At 38.5% G+C, this 23,536-nt stretch overlaps 1 protein-coding gene across 3 annotated transcripts in view; it reads left to right on the top strand.

The window, feature by feature from the left end:
* RABGAP1L (RAB GTPase activating protein 1-like) overlaps positions 1–23,536 on the top strand; it is a 958,953-nt gene that overhangs the window by 694,624 nt on the left and 240,793 nt on the right. For all 3 annotated transcript variants that reach the window (XM_006867062.1, XM_006867063.1, XM_006867061.1), the window contains one exon: positions 17,231–17,272. In XM_006867062.1, the coding sequence (XP_006867124.1) occupies positions 17,231–17,272 (42 nt within the window). The remainder of the gene's footprint in view (positions 1–17,230; positions 17,273–23,536) is intronic.

Here is a 23,536-nt window from a genome sequence, read left to right on the forward strand (position 1 = left end):
ATAAATGTGGAGTCCTGGTGTGGCGCTGTGGGTTAATGCACTGGACTGCAAAGTTGATGTAAACCACAAGGTTGGCGGGTCAGGCTCACCAGCCACTCTTCAGAAACTCTATACAGGGTTGCTGATTTGAAGACACAGCAACAGCAACAGGATAAGTGCAGGGCTACAAGGTGGGTTTGATCGTAAGGTTGGCGGTTCATACTCACCAGTCATTTCTCAGAAACATTACACTGAGTTGTTATGAGTCAGAACCCACTGGATGGCACTTAACAACAACAGCCAGTACTCTTGGTAGCACAATTGTTAATGTATTTGGCTGTTAACAGAAAGGTTGGTGGCTTGAACCTACTAGCTGCTCTGTGGGAGAATAGACCAGGCAATCTGCTACCATAAAAATTATTGTTGTTATTAAATATTATTGAGTCATTTCTGATGCACAGAGACCCTGTATAGTGTTTGCAAGGAGCAGCTGATGGGTTTGAACTGCAGACCTTGTGGTTAGCAGTCCAGTGCTAATCCTACAGTGCTATACCAAAACTCCAATAAAGATTGCCGTCTGTGGCACTTTTAATACCTGAAGTACCTGGAAAGGTACTTCTGTTCTGTAGTATAAGGTTGCTATGTTGCATACAGCAACAACAAGATGGTAACTCTATGTTTAACTTTTTGAGACTTGCCAAACTGTTCCCCAAAGTGTTGCGTCGTTTCATATTCCATTCAGAGTGTGCCTTCTCCATATCTTTGCAATACTTGTTATTATTCATCCTTTTGATAATTGTCATCAAGTGCTTGTTGAACTACAGGAGCTCTGGTACCATAGTGGTTACAAATCAGGCTGCAAACCACAAGGTCAGCAGTTTGAAACTACCAGCTGTTCTGTGGGAGAAAGATGAGGCTTTCTGCTCCCGTAAAGATTTACAGCCTTAGAAACACTGTACAGGGTCGTTAAGAGTCGGAACCAACTCCATGGCACATAACTACCACCACCACACTATATTTGCTGAGCAAATAATCAGAGAAACTGTATTATATATATGAAGAAGAACATGGCATCAGGATTGGAAGAAAGCTCATTTACAATTTGTGATATACAGATGGCATAACTTTGCTTGTTGGAAGTGAAGAGGACTTCAAATACTTATTTATGAAGATCAAAAACTATAGCCTTCACTATGGCTTGCACCTCACTGTAAAGAAAATGAAAATCCTCACAACTGGACCAGTAAACAACATGAGAAAAGACTTAAGTTCTCAAAGCCTTTATTTTGCTTGGATCCATAATCACTGCTCTTGGAAGCAGCAGTCAAGAAATCATAAGACACACTGCATTAGGCAAATCTGCTGCAAAAGATCTCTTTAAAGTGTTACAGAGAAAAGATACCAGTTTGAAAACTAAAGTGCGCCTGAATCACGCCATGGTATTTTCAATCAGTTCATGTGCATGGGAAACTAGGACAGTGAATAAAGAAGACCATAGAAGAATCAGTGCATTTGAGTTATGGTGTTGGAGAAGAATATTAAAAGTAGCATAGACTGCCAAAAGAATAAACAATCTGTCTTGGAAGAATTACAGCCAGAATGCTCCTTAGAAGCCGGGATGGTAAAACTTTGTCTCTTGTGCTTTGGACATATCAGGAGGGACCAGTCTCTGGTGAAGGACATCATGGATGAAAAAGTGGTGGGTCATTTTAAAAAGAGGGAGACTCTGAAAGGAATGGATTGACACTGTAGCAATAATAATATACTGAACCATATGTGTGTTTTGTTCTGTTGTAAATAGGGTTGCTATGAGTCAGAACTGAGTGGACAGCTTCTAACAACAACCCCCATATAGTGAATCAGAATCTACAATTTAACAAGATTCCCAGGTGATTCTTACTGATCCTTGGGTAATTCGTATTATAAACATTACCTGGGATCGTTTTAAACTTTAGATTCTGATTCAATTTATCTAGGGTGGAAATGCAAATTCTCAGCAGTGGAGTCACACTGTAATGAACCAGTTCAGTGCCATAGTAGGAATTAAGGTTTACCATGGTAAGGACTACTTCAAAGAGGTGTTCTTATTTTGACACTAAATTCTCTGAAGCTCTTGTAAGATATATGCTACATCTCTATGTCATAAAGAAACTTAGGCCCCTTGGTTATTCCCAGGGTATGTCATCCTGATGATTAAATATTGGTTTGGCCTTACTGTGGTTCTAGGTGACAGAGGAGAGTAGGTGAAGAAAAAGATGAAGCTGCTTCAGCTGATGATTTGAAAAAAACAAAAATGAGTTAACATCTTTCTTATACTTTCAAGGAGACATGATGGGTAATTGTGTGGTTGTGTACCTGATTTACTTTTTCCAAACCCTCTCTGACATACTCTTCCCCTCCAGCTCGTCACTGCCCATTCCCACTTCTGCCCCTGCTATCTGTGGTGTGTAAACTTTAGTAACATATTCTCATATGTCGGTGAAGTAGAAAGACAAAAAGAGTCCCCAAGATGAGTACATTCATAACTGGTTTCCCAGTCTAACATGAACTACAGGACTGTCCCCTTGAAGGAGTGAGACGTGCTCCCAGAGCATTCTCTGTTGTGTTGTTCTAGGTACAACTGCTTAAGAATTCATCACCTCTTCCAAGCAAAATTACATGCCACTTCTTGAGAGTTGTCAATTAAATATTTGACTGTGAGTTATTGAGCATTTAAAAATTTTTTTGCATGATTCTGTTTTGAGCACTCTTAGATCAGCTCCTGTTTCTCTCTGAAGATTCTGATTAATGTATGGTTGGTTTTGTTTTGCTGAGCAGATCAGCTTGATGCAACAATACACCCTGGTTTTCAGATTTGGAAATGAGAAATGAACATTTCCCCTCTAGGTTGGAAGATGAAAGATGACAGGTCTAAACTTTAATACTACTGCTCTACAGCCCACTTTCTGTATTTATAAGAGAATTGAGGATAACTTGTTTATATTTCCAAATAATCTGTAAAGCAGGCTCATAGCAATCAAAAAAAGTAATTCATTAATATCAAGAAAGTATAGGAAGAAATTAGTTTGGAGAGCATTTCATGATTTGCTAATATACTAATTCATATTAAAGAACCATTTCATTGACTAACTGTTCATTTCATCCATTCATTCAACTAATACTGAGCAACTAGTATTCCCTGTTCCAGGTAATAGCCTCAGCGATGGGAATATACCTGTAAAGAAACCGGCAGTCTGTCCTCATGCAACTTAAAAAGAAAGAGGCAAATAATTGAGTGGTTACACTAGCTGCTCCTTGGAAATCCTTCATAGGGTCACTGTGAGTCAGAACCAATTCAGTAGTACTTAACAACAACAAAAATCTAGTCATGGAAGTCAGGAAAGTATCCCCAGAGGATTAGCTCCTAAGCTTGCTGCTACTGCTGCTGCTGCTGCATGCAGTTGAGTCAGTTCTGATTCATAGGAACCCTCTGAGTATAGGGTTTCCAAGGCTGTAAATTTTTACAGGAGATGAAAACCTTATCCTTGTCCCTCTGAGTGATTGACAGATTTAAATTGCTGATCTTTCAATTAGAAATTCAACAAGCTACGAGGGTCCTTTGCACCTAAGCTTCTTGTTGTTGTTAAGGACTGTCTAGTTGGTTCTACTCCTGACAACCCCATATAGGGTTTCCAAGGAATATGTAGTGGTTTTGAACTGCCTACCTTGTGATTCACAGTCCAGTGGTGATCCTACGTTGCCACACAAGGAACATGGAGAGAAAAATGTTCCAAATAGAGGATCGTAGTCTATGTGGGGAAATCCTTGAGAGAACATCTATTCGAGTATTTGTTGTTGTTAAGTGCCACTGAGTCAATTCTGACTCATAGTTACCTGGTATAGGGTTTCTGAGGAACTGCTTATGAGTTTGAACCGTTGACCTTGCTTTCCAGTGCTTATCCTACATTGCCATACCAAGGACTTCTCTACAGAAGTATTGTTGCTAAGTGCCATCAAGCACATTCCAATTCATAGTAATCCTGTATAGTATTTCTGGGGAGCGGTTAGTGGGTTTGAACTGCCAGCCTTATGGCTCAAACTAACCTTGTGGTCAGCACATTATCCTACAACACATATAGGGACTTTAGAGTGCTTTCTAGAACCTTTTTAGCACTAACTCAGCAAAGGGCAGCACAGTAAGTTAAGCATTGAGCTGCTAACCAGAAGATCAGTGCTTAAAATACACGAGCTGCTCCAAGGGAGAAAGATGCAGCATTCTTGAAGTCCTGGTGTGGCACTGTAGGCTAAGTACTGAACCAAAAGATCAGCTTAGGTCTGCACTTCACACTCCAGTGCTTATCCTACAGCTCCAAACTTGGTAAATAAACCTCCATTCAGTGCTTCATTTGTAAAAACAATGCACATCAGGCAAAGGTTTCAAAAAATAAAAGATAAAAAATCACTCACAACTAGACAGAGGGATTCTTTAAATCCCTCTTATTTATTATTGAAGGAGCTCTGGTAGGGTAGTGGTTACGAGTTGGGCTGTGAACCACAAAGTCAGCAGTTCGAAACTACCAGCGGTTCTGTGGGAGAAAGATGAGGCATTCTGCGCCCGTAAAGATTCACAGCCTCGGAAACCCTGTGTAGGGTCACTATGAGCCGGAACCGACTCCACGGTACTTAACAACAACAACAGTTTACTATTGAATTTATATAAAATTTTCTTAAGAAAGACATTGATAATGAAAAGGAATATATAATAAAATTTGGGTAAGGAAACTCGGGAATCATTCACTTTTTGTGTTTTATATTATTTTGTAATGGCCATAAGGGAGGACTTAACCAAGAGGATTTTTAATTCTTTGTGGCTTAAATGAATTTATGTAGCAATCTACTGTGAAGTTCTGTGAAATTTTTTTTTTTTTTTAAAGCTGTGCTTGGTTTTCAGTGCTGCAATCCTGACCTCTAGTGGGCATCCAGAAACAGAACCCAAACACCAAAACATCACATCATTTTACTGGTTATTTCATCAAACTTCCATTTAGTCGTTTTAAGAACCTGAACTTTTAAAGAGATTACAATATGAAAAGCAGAATAAATTCAAATAAATACGGTGTCACAATATTTTTGCTATGGAACCTATATAGGCAGTCCCTGGGTAGCAAATGAGTTATGTTTCTGTCTTGGAGAATTTGCTGGTCAAGTCAGCCCAGGCCTTTGTTATTTAACCTTTTGTGCAAGCACCTGTCTGTGATTTAAAAGCTGCCACATGCAGCAAGTGAAGGTGTCTGTGATGGAGAATTGAGGGTAGGGCTTGGTTCAATTGTTTCAAAGTGAGGGCTATTTAGTTCATATTAAAATGCAAATAATTTTCTGTAAACTAAATCAGAGGTTTTACTCCAGGACCACCTGTATTTAAGAGCAGTCAGCATTTGCTTCTTTATACTTATATGTAAGTATGTATTACCTTCATCTTCTTCCTGTGGATCAGTAAAGACTTTATCAAAGAGCTGCCAAAGGGATTCTGTTGTGATTGCTTATTGTACATAACAAGCTACACCAGAATTTGTTGTTGTTGTGAAGTGCTGTCGAATCGATTCTGACCCATAGCAACCCTGTATGAGGTTTCTAAGGAGCAATTGGTGAGCTTGAACTACCGACCATGCAGTTCAAATGACTTTACAATCTGACACATTAGCCCAAAGCGCCACACAAATTAAGTGGTATTTAAACAATGATTTTGTAACTAGATATATTGATGTTATATGTACCACCTCCTCATGTAACACAGTGAGAAAGGTACAACATCACTTTTGTGAAATTGTGCCCAAATACAGAACCTGAATTTGATCATTAGGAAACATCAGGCTAACATTAATGGAGAGACATTCTACAAAAAATCACTAGCCAGTACTCTTTAAAAGTATCAAGATCATAAAGAGAATGACTGGAAACTGTCTCAGATAAATGAAACTCAGGAGACATGTCACATAAATTCAGTATATGATCCAGGAATTGCTCCTGGACATAAAAAAAAAAAAAAAAAGGAGGGGGACTTAGTAAGACATTTGGCAAAATTTGAATACTAATCTTCTTTTTATATATATAAAATTGTATTGTGATTATATAAGATGTTAACATTTGGTAAAGCTTGGCCAAGGGTATACAGGAATTATTTGTAGTACTTATGTAGTTTTTTCTAAGTCTGAAATTGTATCAAAATGAAAAGTTTTTCAAAAATGTAAATCAGCCACTTATTTTGTTTATAATTTCATCAGTCAGGAATTTGGGGAAGGAGTTCAGCTTGGCACCAGCTGGGTCAGCTAGCACTAGAAGATTTCTACGATGACTCCTTCACTCACATATCTGGCCCCTCGATACTCCTTGACAACTCTTTCTGTGGTGATGGTGGTGTTGTTGTTGTTAAGTGCCGTCAAGTCAGTTCTGACCCATAGCGACCCTGTTTCCAAGGACCAGCTGGTGAACTTGAACCACCGACCTTGTAGTTCAAACAGCTTTGCAGTCTGGCGCCTTAACCCACAGCGCCACACCAGGACTCCTCTCTTTCTTATTTGGCTTCTTTGAGCATGGGAGCTAAGTGTAATTCACTTTTTACATGGTGGCTCTCTTCCAAGACTGAGTTCTCCAAGAGGTCGGCTGTGAGTTGCCAGTCTCCTGAGACCTGGACGTCACATCCTCCATATTTTGCTGTCAAACCCCACCTCTCAATGGAAGTGTCAAAGAATTGTAGCTTTTATCTTTGTCTGACCTGCCTAAATTCCAGCCCAAATGTATTGTTTACTATGTATTATTGGTGCTATGCCTCTGAGCCTCAGTTTTCACATCTTTAAAATAGTGGAATAAAGTATGTGCCGTATAATCGTTGATGCAATTAAGTGAAAGAATTATATAAAATGCCAGTTATTTTCTGGGATATGTAGTGGTTGCTACCAGTTATTGTTTACTCATCAAGTGTTCCATTAATTGTTACATAATTTTAATTACTCTTTCACTTCCTGGGATGGTATGCCCTATTTCATTTGGGTCAGAGAGGTCAGCACCCCATTTCCTCTGGCTTTAGCTACATTTGTCTGTGGGTCAGGTTCATGTACTTTGGCTGCTCTGGTTTAATCTGTCACTGCCTTGTTGCTGGGATTTCCATTTCCACATACTAGTTACTTCCCTTTTTACTTTGCTCTCTGAGGACCCAGGTGCTGATGCACATTTGGCACTTTTTGATGCTACCTTTTCAACATTTGTTCTCAGTTCTGTCAGCGCTGGTTTTGACAGCTACTCACACAATCTGTCAGTTGCCTCTGATCCACGACTGCCTGCTCATCAGAGCTGGAATGTTCAGTGTCTTTGTTTCCGTGAGGGCTCTGCTGTGAGCCTTTCTTTATGCAAGAATGTGGGTGCTCAATTGTTGGCCTACCCAAGAACACTGTGATCTGCACTTCGGAGCAATTATTTAATTTGGGGCAATTACTCGTAGGCGTTCTTCAAAGCAAAGACATTGTGAAAGACTGTGACTGAATTTTGAAACTGCCACGCCCCAATCAGTTAAGGAACTACTTCTTCATGCACACGAGGCTGATTTCAATCTGTTGTTGCTGGAGGAAGAAGGTCACCCTTTCCACAGCAAACTGGTTTGGGTTTTATTGCCTCACATCTTGTTAGGAGTCACCTATTTTTTGTTGTTGTTTTCAGTAGAGAAACAGAATGTGGTTTAGGTAGACCTCATATTTGTTATCTTTCTATCTCTGCTCTCAAAGTTTACTTGCCTTGAAATGGCAAGTACCTTAGAAATTACAGGACACATCGAATAAATCCAGGTAAAGGTTTTTGTTTTGTTTTTTTCATTTATTCACATATTCATTGCAGCCATCTGCTCTAATTTAGTGATTAAGCCTGTGGCTTCTAGAATTAGGCTACTTAGGTTAAAATTGTGGATCTGCCATTAACAGTCTGTGTGATCTTGGGAAATTTACTTTGTTGTCTCTAAGCTAAATTTCCTTGTCTGTAAAATGGAATTTAAAGTTACTGTGGGAATTGATCAAGACACACTTTCTTTTTATAACATAATTCAGTTTGTGTTGGCTCTTATTTATTATTTTGCTGTTGGTATTAAACTGTACTGGTTTGGTGTTGCAGGATAATGCACTGGACCACAAGGTCAGTTTAAATCACAATTTCGGTGGTTCAAACCCACCAGCTGCTTCTTAGAAACCTTACACAGGGTCACTATGGGTTGGAATTGACTCAATGGCACTTACCAACAACATAAATAAATAATATAATAAATAAGTAGTTAATGGCTGTAATAAATAAGTAGCTATAGCAACATATTTACCTATTATTCTTACTCTTTAAAGTGTTGAAGAGCAGAGATGTCAGCTTGAGGACTAGGGTGCGCCTGACCCAGGCCATTGTGTTTTCAATACCCTCATATGGATGTGAAAGCTGGACAGTGAATAAGGAGGATCATAGAAGAATTGATGCCTTTGAGTTGTGGTGTTGGAGGAGAATACTGAAAGTTTCATGGACTACCAAAAGAACCAATAGATCTGTTTTGGAAGAAGTGCTGCCAGAGTGCTCCTTGGAGGCCAGGATGGCTAAGCTTCGTCTCTCCTACTTTGGACATATTGTCCGGAGGAAACAATCAATCGTTGGAGAAGGATGTCATGCTGGGTAGGGTAGAGGGTCAGAGAAAAAGAGGAAGACCCCCAACGAGATGGATCAGCCAGGTGGCATCATTGATGGACTCAGGTGTGGCAGCGGTGGTGAGGTTGGCCCAGGATCGAACATTGTTTCGTTCTGCTGTGCATGGAGTCGCTATGAGTCGGTTCCGACTCGATGGCACCTGACAACAACAACAACAAACAACAATTCTTACTCTTAATAATTCTACAGACTTTTAAAACTGAATTTTACTAGGAACACTTGCTTACCACCTCTCAATAACAAATGAATTGTTCAAAATTACATATTTCTGAAAATAGGAAGCATCTTTTCCTTCTGAAAGTGTATTTCAAAATTACACACCCATGCCTCATTTATGGAGATGATGAGATTCCAAGGACCAGGTTGTTACACAAGTATCAGTGTTATGCACAAATTACATAACTACCAAACCACTAAAATCTTGGCTCAGCCAACTTGACACATAACCTTAACCATCACAGTCAATGTTACTCTTTACTTACACCGTGGCATTTGTTACTGCTGGACTTTAAACCACACGTCAGCAGCTCAAACTCACCAGCTGCTCCTCAGAAATCCTATATAGGTCACCATGAGTCAGAACCAACTCAACAGCACTTAAAAGCAACAGCAAGACATACGTCTTTATTGGAACTTAAAGTTGCTGTGGGAATTGGTAATAGATAATAGATATTGTATTATTGTCATAAATGTGTAATGTTGGATAATGAGATAGTCAATAAATAAGTTGTTAAGAACCATCAAGTCAGTTCTGACTCAACGACTCTGCATAGCGTTTCAAGAAGCAGCTTGGTGAGTTTGAACTGTCAACCTTGTGGTTATTCTACAGTGCCACACCAGGACTCCAAAGAGTAGTAGTTGCAAATTTTAGCATAGTTGAGCAGAGGTTGAATCATGAAGGGGTAAGTGGAGTCCTGGTGTGGTGCTGTGGGCTAATGCATCAGACTGCAAAATTTTGGTTCAAATTCACCAGTTGCTCCTTGGAAACCCTATACAGGGTCGCTATGGGTCAGAATCAACTCAACAGCACTTAACAACAACAGCAACCAGAGGTTGAATCATAAAGGGGTAAGTGGAAAATATAATAATCATGGTGTTTAATTAATATTACCTTAGAAGAATGAAAGGTGGTTGTTGTTAATCGCCATCGAGTTGGTTCCAACCCATACCAATTCTGTACAGGGTTTCCCAGGAGTGGCTGGTGAACTCGAACCACCAAGCTTGCAGTCTTTGCAATCTAACACATTAACCCACAGTGCCAAATCAGGACTCCAGAGTGAAGGTTCTTGTTGTTAAGTGCCATCAAGTCGATTCTAACCCAGAGTGATCCTGTATAGGGTTTCCGAGGAGCAGCTGGTGAACTTGAACCACCAACTTTGCAATTCACACGGCTTTGCAGTCTGGCACATTCACCCACAGCGCCACATCAGGACTCCTTAAAATTGGCTCTGTTGTTAGTTAGGAGGCTGTGCTAAGGACCAGTGCTTACACTGACACTATCATCTTAAAACCCACCTATTTCTAGTGCTTCCTTTTTAACTGACCAAAGGCTGGCCTGTAGAAGGTTCCTATTAATTAATTACACCTCAAATTATATTTCTGGTTGTGTCACTATAGAGTAAGCACTGGACTGCTAACCACAGGTTGGCAGTTCAAACCTACCAGCCACTCCTTGGAAATCTTATGCAGGGACTCTGTAAGTTGGAACCAACTCAAGAGTGCTAAACAACAACAATAATTTTATTTTTAAATAATAATAACTTACTTAAAAGACAAAAAAAGATTATTTAAACATATACAACTAGGTTGCTTATTTCCTTCTTCTTTTAGGAAATTCAGATATATTTTATACTGCAATAAATAATTTAGTAGAATAGCAAGTTTTCCTTAATTTTAAACAACTCAATGTGGCGACGTAGGATAAGCACTGGACTGCCAACTGCAAGGTCAGCAGTTCAGGCCCACCAGCCAACTCAGTGGCACTTCACAACAAAACAACAGTAATCTGAAAACATCTTATTTGGGAGCCCTGTTACAATATAGGGTCACTGTGAGTTGGAAATGACTCAACGGCACTTATCAATAAAACAACAGTGATCTGAATGTAACTTGTTTGTTTACAAAGTCTGGCTGTTCTATACAAGTTTAGTTTAAAGGTTATGAAGGGTTTTCCCCACTCTCCCTTGATTGTTAAGGACAATGTGTAGACCTTTTTATAGGTAGGCACAGTGGTACCTTATTATTCTGAACTTGTGTGAAGAGGTCACATATATAAATTTTTCTAATAACTGAAAGCTATTTCTTTTAACATCAAGCTTTAAAATTTTTAATCTAGTTTTTCATTTGAACTACAAATTATGTTCACTACTTAAGTATATTTAGTATTTTCAATATAACGTAGGTATGCATTCATGCTGCTGGATTATCATCATGAAGGTTAGTTATAGAAGGATTATTGACTTCTTTGCTAAATGGGTCTGGATAGCTATGTGTTTTATAGTAGTTCTTTTTTTTAAAAAAAAATGGTCAAACCTGTAAAAGCCAGAACTCAGTGGTACTGCCTATTTTTTCTAGGTCTCACGAGTTTTCCCCACACCGACTGCTTACTGTCTTGCGGTTTTTTTTTTTATCATTCTTTATAAGTGGAAAGTATTTGAGTTTTCCTTCACAGACAGGTTTCTGCCTTACACAGGTGTTCTGGCTTTCACAGGTTTTACCATGTATATTTAATTTCTGTCAAATCTAATACTTTCATTCTGACATCTATACCTAATCACATCTAATATGTAATTATAGTTTGTTTCTTCTAATATCTGTTCTTGTCATTGTTGTCTGGTGCCGTTGAGTCAGTTCAGACTCATTGCAACGCTGTGCTCCATAGAATAAACACTGCCTGGACCTGTGCCATCCTTACAGTCTTTGTTATGCAAAAATTAAGCAGCTCATTGCTGCTGCCACTGTACCAGCCTTGTGGTACAGTGGGTCTTGTGGGTCTTCCTCTCCTTCTCTAACCCTCCACTTTGCCAAGCATGATGTCCTTCTCCAGGAATGGGTCCCTTCTGATAATATGTCCCAAGTATGAGAGATATCATTGCAGATGTCTGATGGATCTTGGCTGAAAGCAGAGAATATCAGAAGGATGTTTACCTATGCTTTATTGACTACGTGAAGGCTTTCGATTGTGTGGATCATGGCAAGCTATGGACAACATTGAGAAGTATGAGTATTCCAGAACACTTAATTATACTTCTGAGAAATCTGTACCTGGACCAAGAGGCAGTTGTTCAAACAGAGCATGGGAAAACTGAATGTTTCAAAATTGGGAAAGGTGTACGACAGGGTTGTATTCTTTCACCATACTTGTTCAATATGTATGCTGAGCAAATAATACAAGAAGCTGGGTTCTATGAAGGAAAACGTGGCGTCAGGATTGGAGGAAGACTTATTAACAACCTGAGATATGCAGATGATACAACCTTGCTCGCTGAAAGTGAAGAGGACTTAAAATATTTACTGATGAAGATCAAAGAGCACAGCCTTCCATATGGATTACAACTCAATGTAAAGAAAACAAAAATCTTCACCACTGGACCAATAAACAGCATTCTTATCAATGGAGAAGAGATTGAAGTTGTCAAGGACTTCATTCTTCTTGGATCAACTATCAACACTCGCGGAAGCAGCAGTCAAGAGATCAGACAACATATTGCAGCAAATCTGCTGCACAGGAACTTTTTAAAGTATTGAAGAGCAGAGATGTCAGCTTGAGGACTAAGGTGCACCTGACCCAGGCCATGGTATTTTCAATAACCTCATATGGATGCGAAAGCTGGACAGTGAATAAGGAAGATCGTAGCAGAATCGATGCCTTTGAGTTGTGGTGTTGGAGGAGAATACTGAAAGTGCCATGGACTGCTAAAAGAACCAATAGATCTGTTTTGGAAGAAGTGCAACCAGAGTGCTCCTTGGAGGCCAAGATGGCTAGGCTTCGTCTCTCATACTTTGGACACATTGTCTGGAGAAAACAGTCACTGGAGAAGGATGTCATGCTGGGTAAGGTAGAGGGTCAGAGAAAAAGAGGAAGACCCCCCAACGAGATGGATCAGCCAGGTGGCATCACTGATGGTGTCAAGTGTGACGGCGGTAATGAGGTTGGCCCAGGATCGGACATTGTTTCGTTCTGCTGTGCATGGGGTCGCTATGAGTCGGTTCCGACTCGATGGCACTTGACAACAACAACAACAATGAGAGACAAAGTCACGCTATCCTGACTTCTCAGGAGCATTCTGGTTGTACTTCTTCCAACACAGATGTGTTTGTTCTTCTGGCAGTCCATGGTTCTTTTAAAATTATTCCCTAACACCATAACTCAAATGCATCAATTCGACTTTGGTCTTCGTTATTTACTGTCCAACTTGCACATGCCTATGAGGCTATTGAAAATACTATGGCTTGACTCAAGTGCACCTTAGTCTTTAAATTGACATCTTGTTCTTGAGTACTTTATAGAGGTCTTGTGCAGCAGATTTGCCTAATGCAATACGTCCTTTGATTTCTTGACTGCTGCTTCCGTGAGTGTTGATAGTGGATCTAAGCAAAGTGAAATCTTTGAAAACTTCATTCTTTTCTCTATTTATCATGATGTTATTTATTGGTCCAGTCATGAGGATTTTTGTTTTCTCTATATTGAGGTGTGGTCATTGATCTTCATCAAAAAGTATTTTAAGTCCTCTTCACTTTCAACAAGTAAGGTTGTATCATCTGCATATCACAGGTTGTTAATAAGTCTTCCTCCATCACTGATACCTTGTTTTTCTTCATATAATCCAGTTTCTCAGATCAGTTGTTCAGCATACAGATTGAATAAGTGTGGTGAAAGAGTACAACCCTAGTGCACACCTTTACTGATTTTAACCCATTCAGTGTCCCCTGTTCTGTTCTAACACCTGCTTCTTGGTTAAGCAATAGCATGATAATTGGAGAAAAGCTTGAAGTTGTCAAATATTTCATTTTAATTGCATCCACAATAAACATTCATGGAAACAGCAATCAAGAAATTAAATGACATACTACATTAAGCACATGTACTGTAAAAGACCTATTTACTGTTAAAGAACAAAGATGCTAGTTTGAGGACTAAGGTGTGCCTGATCCAAGCCACGGTATTTTCAGTTATATCATATTCATGTAAATGCTGCATAAGGAAAACTGAAGAAGAATTGGTGCCTTGAGCTATGGTGTTGGGAAAGAATATACCATCGGCTGCTAGAAGAATGAACAAATCTGTCTTGAAAGAAATTCAATCAGAACTTTCCTTAGAAGTAAGAATGGCCAACACTTCATCTTATGTACTTGAACATGTTACCAGAAGGGATGAGTCCCTAGAAAAGAACTCGTGCTTGGTAGAGGGTCAATAAAAAAGAAGGCGATCATTGTGCTTGGTAGAGGGTCAGTAAAAAAAACCCTCAACAAGATGGATTGACACAGTGACTGTAACAATAGATTCAAACATAGCAAAGATTGTGAGGGTGACCCCAGACTGGACAGTATTTCTTTCTGTTGTGCGTAAGGTCATTATGAGTCAGAACCAACTTAATGGCACCTAACAGCAACAAACAACTACTGTATAATTCAGTCAACTTATTGTAAAAGGAGCCCTACTGGCACAGTGGTTAAGCACTTGGCTACGAGCCTTAAGACTGAAAGGTTGAACCTACCTAGCATCTCCTCAGTAGAAAGACCTAGCAATCTGCTCCCGTAAAGATTACAGCCAAGAAAGCCCCATAAGGCAGTTCTGCTCTGTCAGACAGGGTCACTAAGACACCTAACAACAACACTTACTGTGTACATTACAAGGGCACTCTGTAATGAACTATGAAAGCTTGGGGAAGGGAGGTCCAGTGTTACTAGCCTGCTACAAGATACATATATGAGGGTGCTTCAGAAAGTTTGTGGAAATTTTCCATTGTCTTTTAATGACGTTTTCCCATGAAATTTTTGAAGCCCCCTCATATGAACTTAATTTGTTTATCTCACTTTCATGAAAATGAGAATCATAGTCCAGATTGTTATGAGAATCAATGAGATTTCACTCTTCGTATGAAAGCAAGGAAGTAGGGGGGATATTTGGCAGGGAGTTTTAGAATATAGTAGAGTTGTTTAAACATGAAGTAGTAGAGGTTCCAAAGAACACAGTAAAATGATTTGCAAAGGAAAGCAGGACTGAGAAACTGGGCTAGTAGAAAGGACCTAAGCATTATGAAGATTAGAAAATGAGAAAGAAGAGAGATTTACATAATGAGCAGTGACAGGAACAGTAATAACAGGAGACATGGTGGGTTTCATTCCAGTGGCAGGTTGAGAGGCACTGAGGTTGTGAGCGTTCACTATGGCGGGTGAGTGGAGAGAGAGTTGCAGGCAGGGCAACTTCTCTTTTTTTCTCTCGGCCTGCAAGTTTGGGCAGCAATGAGAAGAAGCTAGTGGGTGAGACCCCAATTTTAGATTTTGCTAATTTTGTTTAATTATTATCCAAGTTTTTTTGTCTACACAATCTTGTGATCAAAACTAGTCTAAGATCAATGTTGAACTGGCAAATGTTGTGCTATGTATATTTTTACAACAATTAAATAATAAAAGCCTAGGCTCATTACTTGGTGTCGTGATGAACTATGTCAATCTGTTTTTGCCTTCTGGTCTGACTATAATTATTTCCTACAGTTTTTAGATTCTTAAGGAATTAGTTGAGTAAATCCGAAATCTCTAACCAAATATTTTTTTGCTTATGATTCATCCTTCCACCATTATGTCATATTTTTGATAGCTCAATATGAAAGGTTGCATTAGCAAACTGTAATGGGGGTGCACTCTTAAGTAATCTTCACTTCTGATTTTGTAGATAAATAAAGCATGCTTTATTAGTTCATTACATAGAACATTTAGTTCATAAAGCACATAGATTTTATTTGCAAGCAAGATGAAAGAGGGCATATTGAATAGACTTTGGACTTATAGAAGATGTCAGCTTGTACTTGAAAGATCTTTCTTCTCACTATGATGATTTAGAGGACAAGGAAACAGTACACTCTAGTTTCTGATTCCCTATCTTTTAGATTTCATATCTCAACATCTCTTAGAGTTACTGAGTTGAACCCAGCATTCAAAATTCAGCTCCAGTACAGTTTGCCCAACAGTTTAGTTTGTTTATTTCTAAAAAAAATAAAAATAAAAAAATTATAATACATTGCTGTGTTTTTCTATAGGAATTTTGTATCAGGATCAGACATTCTTTTTGTTATAAGAAAGAGAATGGAAGTCTGGCAGATAGTCCTATTTACCACCTCAAACTGTACAGTTATTCTTTGAAAGCAAGCGCTTAAACAAAGAAACAAACAGAAAACAATCCCAACATTAGAGAAAGCCTAGTGTAATGGTTACAGCTCCCCTTATGCAAGTACAATCTGTTTCACTTATCAACAGCCTGTTTTTTTGTTTTGTTTTGTTTTCTACTAGCAATTTAACCTCATCACCCAGATGCTGGGCTAGGATTTAGGAATATTGTGATTTTTACACTATAAAGTTGTTGTTTTTTTCAGTTCGTTTGTGGATTATTTCCATGTGTCTAAGGCTTGTGGGTGTGGCACTGTGGGTTAATGTGCCAGACTGCAAAGCCATTTGGACTGCAAGGTTGGCAGTTTAAACTCACCAGCTGCTCCTCAGAAACCCTATACAGGGTCACTATGGGTCGGAATCCACTCCATGGCACTTAACAACAACAACAAGGCTTGTAAGGAGTAATGGTGTGGTGCTGTGGGTTAATGTGCTAGGCTGCAAAGTTGGTTCGAACCACAAGGTTGGCAGTGGTTCAAGCTCACTAGTCGCTCCTTGGAAGTCCCATACAGGGTTGCTATGGGTCGGAACTGACTCGATGGCACTTAATAACAAGAAGGATTATAAAGGAGCTCTGATAGCATAATGGTTATGAGTTGGGCTGTTAATCTCAACGTCAGCAGTTCAAAACTACCAGCTGATCCTCAGAAGAAAGATGAGGCTTTCTGCTCCTATAAAGATTTGCAGCCTCAGAAACCCTATTCAGGGTTGCTGTGAGTGGACCAACTCCACAGCACAGAACCACCACTACCACCCAACACCACCATGGCTTGTAAAGGAGCTCTGATAGCATAGTGGTTATGAGTTGGGCTGTTAATCTCAAGGTCATCAGTTCAAAACCAACAGCTGTTCTGCCAGAGAAAAAGGAAGCCTTCTGCTCTGTAATGATTTACAGCCTTGGAAACCCTATACAGGGTCACTATGAGTTGACTTTATGTGAACATTAATTATAGCACTATATTTGAAATAAACCTCTCACAGAAGGCAAATACCTTTCTTGTTTGAAAGCTCATGGTTTAATTATTATTGTATGTGAAAATGAAAGTAATCTATTTTTATTAAAAGGGATTATACTAAAGATGTATGGAAGTCTTGAGAAAGTACTTAATAAAACAGTGATAGATGTAGCAGTATTGATTTTTGTTTTCTTTTTCTATTCTAGGGTTTGAACATCATCTTTCATGTAGCCTTGGCTCTCCTAAAGGTAGGTTTATCTTTATCTTTAAACCACCAAACCATTTTACCTCTCTTTTTGTGGGTCTAAAAAAATTTTATATACAGTCTTTGACTCATTTGGCCTCCAGGATCCCGAACATAAAAAACACTTCTCTGAGAAACTATAGAACCCTTCTCTCCTATCCTCACCCTGTACTTTGCTGTGCATTTGGGATTTGTTAGTTTTTCTTATAATTCATTTAGTCTTGCTATCATAGCACCCCTTCCACTAAAATTTAAAAATGTTTTCATTTATGTGGGTTGGATGCTGTAAGAGAAAAAGTTAAAACCTGTTTTCTGTCTAAATGATGCCAGCTCATTTCTTAAAATAGTCATACCATAATAACATTCCTGGAGGTACCTAAACATATAATTGAATTATTAAAAAGCTTCTCTGATATACTGACTAAAAAAGAAAGAACAACATTTCAATTTTCAGTTTTTAACCGGATAGCTGAAAATTTATAAAACACTTTAGAATTCAATTATAATTGCCTTGTTAGGTTTTATATCAACATATCAATGGAGTTTTAACACTGTGGTATAGCAGCAAGACATTTGCTGCAGAGTTAGTGAAAATAGCTCAGCTGGGTTTTGCCTTTCAGTCAAGGATGACATTCTGTTATTGAAGGCGATAATTGCTTTGTTTATAATAAGATGCAGGCTCACCCTTTTCTCAATACAACATAACATAGTGGTTAAAACTGCAGACACTAGACTCAGGTGAGGTTCTAATTTCAGCTCTAGTATATGACCTTGGGCAAGTTACTGTAAGTACTCAAAGCCTGAGTTTTGGGATAATATTAGAAACTGATTTATGAAGTTGTTGTGAGAATTGAATAAGATGATGCATAAAAGTAGTATCTGGAAATTTGTATTATATGCTAGCTGCCATTATCATGATTATTATTGGAGTCCTGGTGTGGCACTGGACTGCTGATCCCAAAGTTGGCAGTTCAAACTCACCAGCCACTCCTCAGAAACTGTACAGGGTTGCTGTGAATCAAAACTGACTCGCTGACTCAACAATAAATGTTTTTTCCAAAGTGACTCAGAATGTGTTTTTGGATTCCCCCATCAGTCTTCCTAAGCCCCTAAAAGACAACGACTCAATATCTCAGGAGAGCCTCAATACTCAAAGCAGGCATAAAATAGTATGGATGCTATGCAACCCAAGAAATGGGTTACTGTTCCTTGTCTCCTGTTCTGTTAATCATTCATTTCTTGTGAAGTTCATAGCATGCTGTTTGCATTGTTTATTAATTTTTTGTATATTTATGGATCAACAATTCTTATATTGCCAACCTTTAGGTTAGCAGTTCGAACCAGCAGATCTGTGGGAGAAAGAAGAGGAGATCTGCTCCCGTAAAGATTTACAGCCTCATAAACCCTGTACAGAGTTGCTATGAGTTGGAACTGACTCCACTGCACATAACAACAACATACAGCCCATGGGCTGGATGATCTCCACCTCTGGTGTAGAGGATTTCTGAGGCTGTAAATCTTTATGGGAACAAAAAGCCACCTCTTTCTCCCATGGAGCAACTGATACATTTGAACTGCTGACCTTGCTGTTAGCAGCCCAGCTCATATTCTACCAGCATTCCTTGTGTTGTAATGAGGAGGACTGAAAAGGAACTAATGCTTCTTGGTCACTTCTTTACCCCATGCACCTGGAAACCTAGTGTGGTCTAGCTCATTGGTACAGATTAGGTGTCCAGGTGATACTTGTTGGAGACTCGTATTCATGTTAACCACAGTTAACCATCTAATTCATTCCCCCAGTTGAACATTGAGGGAGCCAACACCCAAAAGGCTACATGCTTGGCTAGAGTCTTTTGGTTCATTAACAAAAAGCTGAATTTATAATTATTTTAAACAGCATTGATACCCACATCTTTGCTACTGTATATAGCTTAAAGATACTTTTTGAGTGGTACCAACTCACTTCTGAGTTAGAAATAGTCTAGCAGGTAGCTTGAAAGCTACTGAGATTAAAGAATGATTTGTTATAATACGTAGCATAATCAACCATCATCAAGTCATTTTGGATGTTTGCAGGTTCCATATACATAGGTTGGATAGGTTTCTAAAGATCAAATACATATGCTATATGAAACAATCAGCATTCACAGCACAGTACATTACAATAGATTGGAGATGATCATTCAGAATTGTTCTTACCAGTTCATGTTGGATACAGGAGAAAAAAAATAAAATAAAATATATATATATGAAGGAGCCCTGGTAGCGTAGTACATACGTGTTGGTGGTGGTTGTGTGCTATCGAATTGATTCTGACTCATAACAAACCTTAAATCTTTATAGGAGCAGAAAGTCTCATCTTTCTCCACAGAGAGGCTGGTGGACTCAAACTGCTGATCTTATGGTTAGCAGCCTAGCATGTAACGCCTACACCACCAAGGCTCCTTTTATATGCACATACTATGTATGTTTTTTAATGTGGGTTGAGGATGACAGATAAGAAAATGTGGAGATAGAGACATACAGAACGTTATAAAAGGAAAAAAAAATTTTTTTCCAAAAAATTGTTGAACACTGTTGTTTTTCGTTTAATATTCTGTGGTGAATATCTTTCTATGTCAGTATGCATATATAAGTGGCTATATGCTTGACTTTCGAGTCAGATGACTTGAGTTCCAATCTTATCTCAATTTCAGCCAAGCAATAGACAGTCACAGAGGGGGGGACAACAATACTAGTAAGATATGCTCTCCCTGGAATGGTCAATAATTCAAAATCTGAAGGGCAATATTTCCCTAAGAACAAAGTTGAGAAGCGATGAGAAGGTGGGTGGAATGGAAATAGGAACCACAGGGAGGAAGTAGGATAACTGTGTTGCATGGAGGGGACTGTAATCATTGAGATGAAACAAAGTGTACAATTTGTTGAATGTAAAACCAATGATCTTGTTTATAAACTGTCACTCAATTCACAATTAAAAGTTTAATATGTATATATGTTGTTGCTAAGTGCCATCGAGTCAGTGCCACTCATAGTGACCTTGTATAGGGTTTCCAAGGAGCAGCTGGGTTTGAACTGCTGACCTTGTGGTTTGCAGTCCAGCGTTGATCCTACAGCACCACACCTGAAGTCTTATATATATTATTGTTAAGTGCCTTCTAGTTGCTTCCAGTTCATGGTGACCTTGTGTAAGGTTTCTGAGGAGAGCAGCTGACTTTTTAGTAGTCCAGCACTAATGTGCCATAGCAGGCTATATATATACACACATATATGCATGTATATATGTATATATAAGTGTGTGTGTGTATATATTTGTTGTTATGTGCCGTGGAGTTGGTTCTGAATCATAGCGACCCTGTACAGGGTTTCTGAGGCTGTAAATCTTTACGGAAGCAGAAAGCCTCATCTTTCTCCTGCAGAATAGCTGGTAGTTTCGAACTGCTGACCTTGCGACTCACAGCCCAATATATAACCACTACGCTACCAGAGCTCCATATATATATGAATTGGGCTGCTAACCTCAGGGTCAGCAGTTTGAAACTACCAGCTGTTCCGTGGAAGAAAGATGAGGCTTTCTGCTCCCGTAAAGACTTACATACATGCATACATATGAACGGTGTCTTGTACACAATAAGCAATACAATAAATTCAGGTTCTGTTATGACCTCTGTATCTTCCTTAGCCTTTTCAGTGGCAGATTAGTATCCTATTGTATGGACCATAGTTAAACCAATTTCATATTTAATTTTTATAGACAATTCAGTTGTTTTAGACTTTCCTTTCATACCATGTCAAAATCGTAATCCACCTTTTTAAATATACACCTTTGTTTGCTTATCCAATGATGTCTAAAAAGAGAATTGCTATGTCAACCTGTAAAGATCTTAAGTTTTGATACATATTTCAAGATTGCTGTCAGCAATTGAGAATGCACTTCCCCATTACCTTGAAAAGGCAGAAATTCTAAACTATTTTTCTGTTTTATATTTAATTTGAGTTTTAAGACAGGAAATGAAACATTTATTTTGAAAAATTAAAGAGACTTAAAATTTGAAATAGCATATAATCAGTTCTATTTCAGATAGATATGAGCATGGAAGATAATGTTTAAAATATATCGTTTAAAAATATGTGTATTTTCCAACAAACTGCCGTACTATAGTGGTTAACTTATAAAATACTTACATTTAATATTTATTTTTAGAAATTATATTCCTTCTAAAAATAAAAATACTCATGTACATTAAAACAAAACAATTCCCATAAATAAACTTTAAGTGGATTATTTGAACATTAAACTATAACATAATCAGAATCATTATTCTTGACACAACTTTCACATAGCTTTGATTTGTTTTTGTATTTGTCCTCTTTTGCCTCTCACACTGTATGGGTAGTTTACTGAGACATGTTTATAAAAGTTAGGTTTAATTTTAAAAGAATATAATTGTCTACAATCTTTTTAAAAGTTATATCTTATATTCTATTTTTGTTCACAAAACTGAGAACACTGATACATTCTACTAACTGTGACCATGCTATCCTATTCTTTGTTGACTTTTTCTTGTGAGTTGAGTGAAGGATTACAGACTGGATCATCAGTTTTACATTCAACGAGTCATACATTTGTTTGAGCTCAATGATTACAATTCCCTCCATGTAACAACAGTTGTCCTGCTTCCTCCCTGTGGTTCATATTTGCATTCTACCCACCTTCTTATCCCTTATTAACTTTGTCCTTAGGTAAATGTTGCCCTTTTGATCAGGAATGATTGACGGTTCCATGGTGAGCATACCTTCTAGTGTTGTAATATCCCATATATACATATCTACTGGTTGGTAAAAATTGGGCCAGGACAGTAAGTTCCAGTCCAGAACTGAATGGTGGTAAGGGCCACAGTTTTGGGTTCCTCCAGCTGTTTCTGTTCGGTAAACGCAGTCTTCTTCTTCTTCTTTTTTTTTTTTTTTAAGTAATTTTGACAAACTTTGCACATTTTTGGGACATTGAAAACAAGTTGTAAAACAAATCAGCTTAAGAAATAAAGATGATCATAATTTGTTTCATTTTAATCAAACTAAACTTTATAAACTGTGGCTAGGGAAAAAAAAACGGTTGTTACATTCTTTTGTTTGGGAGCCACCAGATTATTTTCGGGAACTTAAATTTTAGTCAGGACTAACTGGCTAAATTTAGGAAGAAATGGGCCTTCTCATAGCTTGTAGGGATTTTATATATTAAATAAAAGTTCTGAAGTATATCTTTGATACTTTTGGCTTTTCAGTGCTCTTCACTACTGATTTTTACCTTACCACTCCATTGAAACATTTTTTCTGAAGTTACTAACAGCTTGTTAAATCTAGTTGACATCTTTCTGTTTTTATCTTGACTGATATTTCAACAGCCTAAAACTTCCTCTTTTCTTTATCATTCCTTTCCTTTTCTTTTTTGGAAACATCTTCCCTTGACTTCTTTTTTGTCGTTTATCCTCCTCCCTGCTTCTTCTCTTCTCTTTGTCTTATGTTCATATTTTCGCCCCCAGCCATTAATCTCTACTATTCATATGGTTTTCAGTGACTAAATATTCCAAAGTAGTTCATCCTCTCTTCCTAATCTGTCTTCATCTGGAAGCTTATCTGAAACCTGTTCACTGTGGTTGACACTGCTGGTATTTAAAATACCCATGGCCTGGCTTCCAGAGGGACCAGTCACTGGAGAAGGATATCATGTTTGGTAAGGTGGAGGGTCAGAGTTAAAGAGGAACGCCCCCAGCAATATGGATTGGCGAAGTGGCAGCATCAATGGGCTCAAGCGTGACAACAATTGTGAAGTTGGTCCAGGACTGGCCAGTGTTTTGTTCTGTTGTTCATATGAGTCAGTACCAACTCAATGGCACCTAACAACAACAAGCCATTAATCTGGAACTCCATAGAGTTCCAGCTTCTAGGAACTCACTTGATGTTTTAGCCCTTGGTGATCTTGTTCATTCCCCAACTCCATCTGTAAATTTAGATTATCTGTATCTCTTATCTGTAGATTTACCCCATACCCAATATTTGGCTCTGTACATAACATGTCTACTTGGGTGTTTCACAGACGCATCCAACTCAAGAGCCAAAATCCAGTCACCTCCATTCAGTAAAGGCACTACCATCTACCCAACTGCTGAAACCAGAGCCTGACTCTTACTTTCTTAATTCCCCCATATCTAATCAGTCACAAAGTACTGTAGATTCTGCTGTGGTGGTGATTACGTGTCCTCAGTTGACT

The sequence above is a fragment of the Chrysochloris asiatica genome, unplaced genomic scaffold (assembly GCF_000296735.1).
Source record: "Chrysochloris asiatica unplaced genomic scaffold, ChrAsi1.0 scaffold00100, whole genome shotgun sequence".
Taxonomy (NCBI): Eukaryota; Metazoa; Chordata; class Mammalia; order Afrosoricida; family Chrysochloridae; genus Chrysochloris; species Chrysochloris asiatica.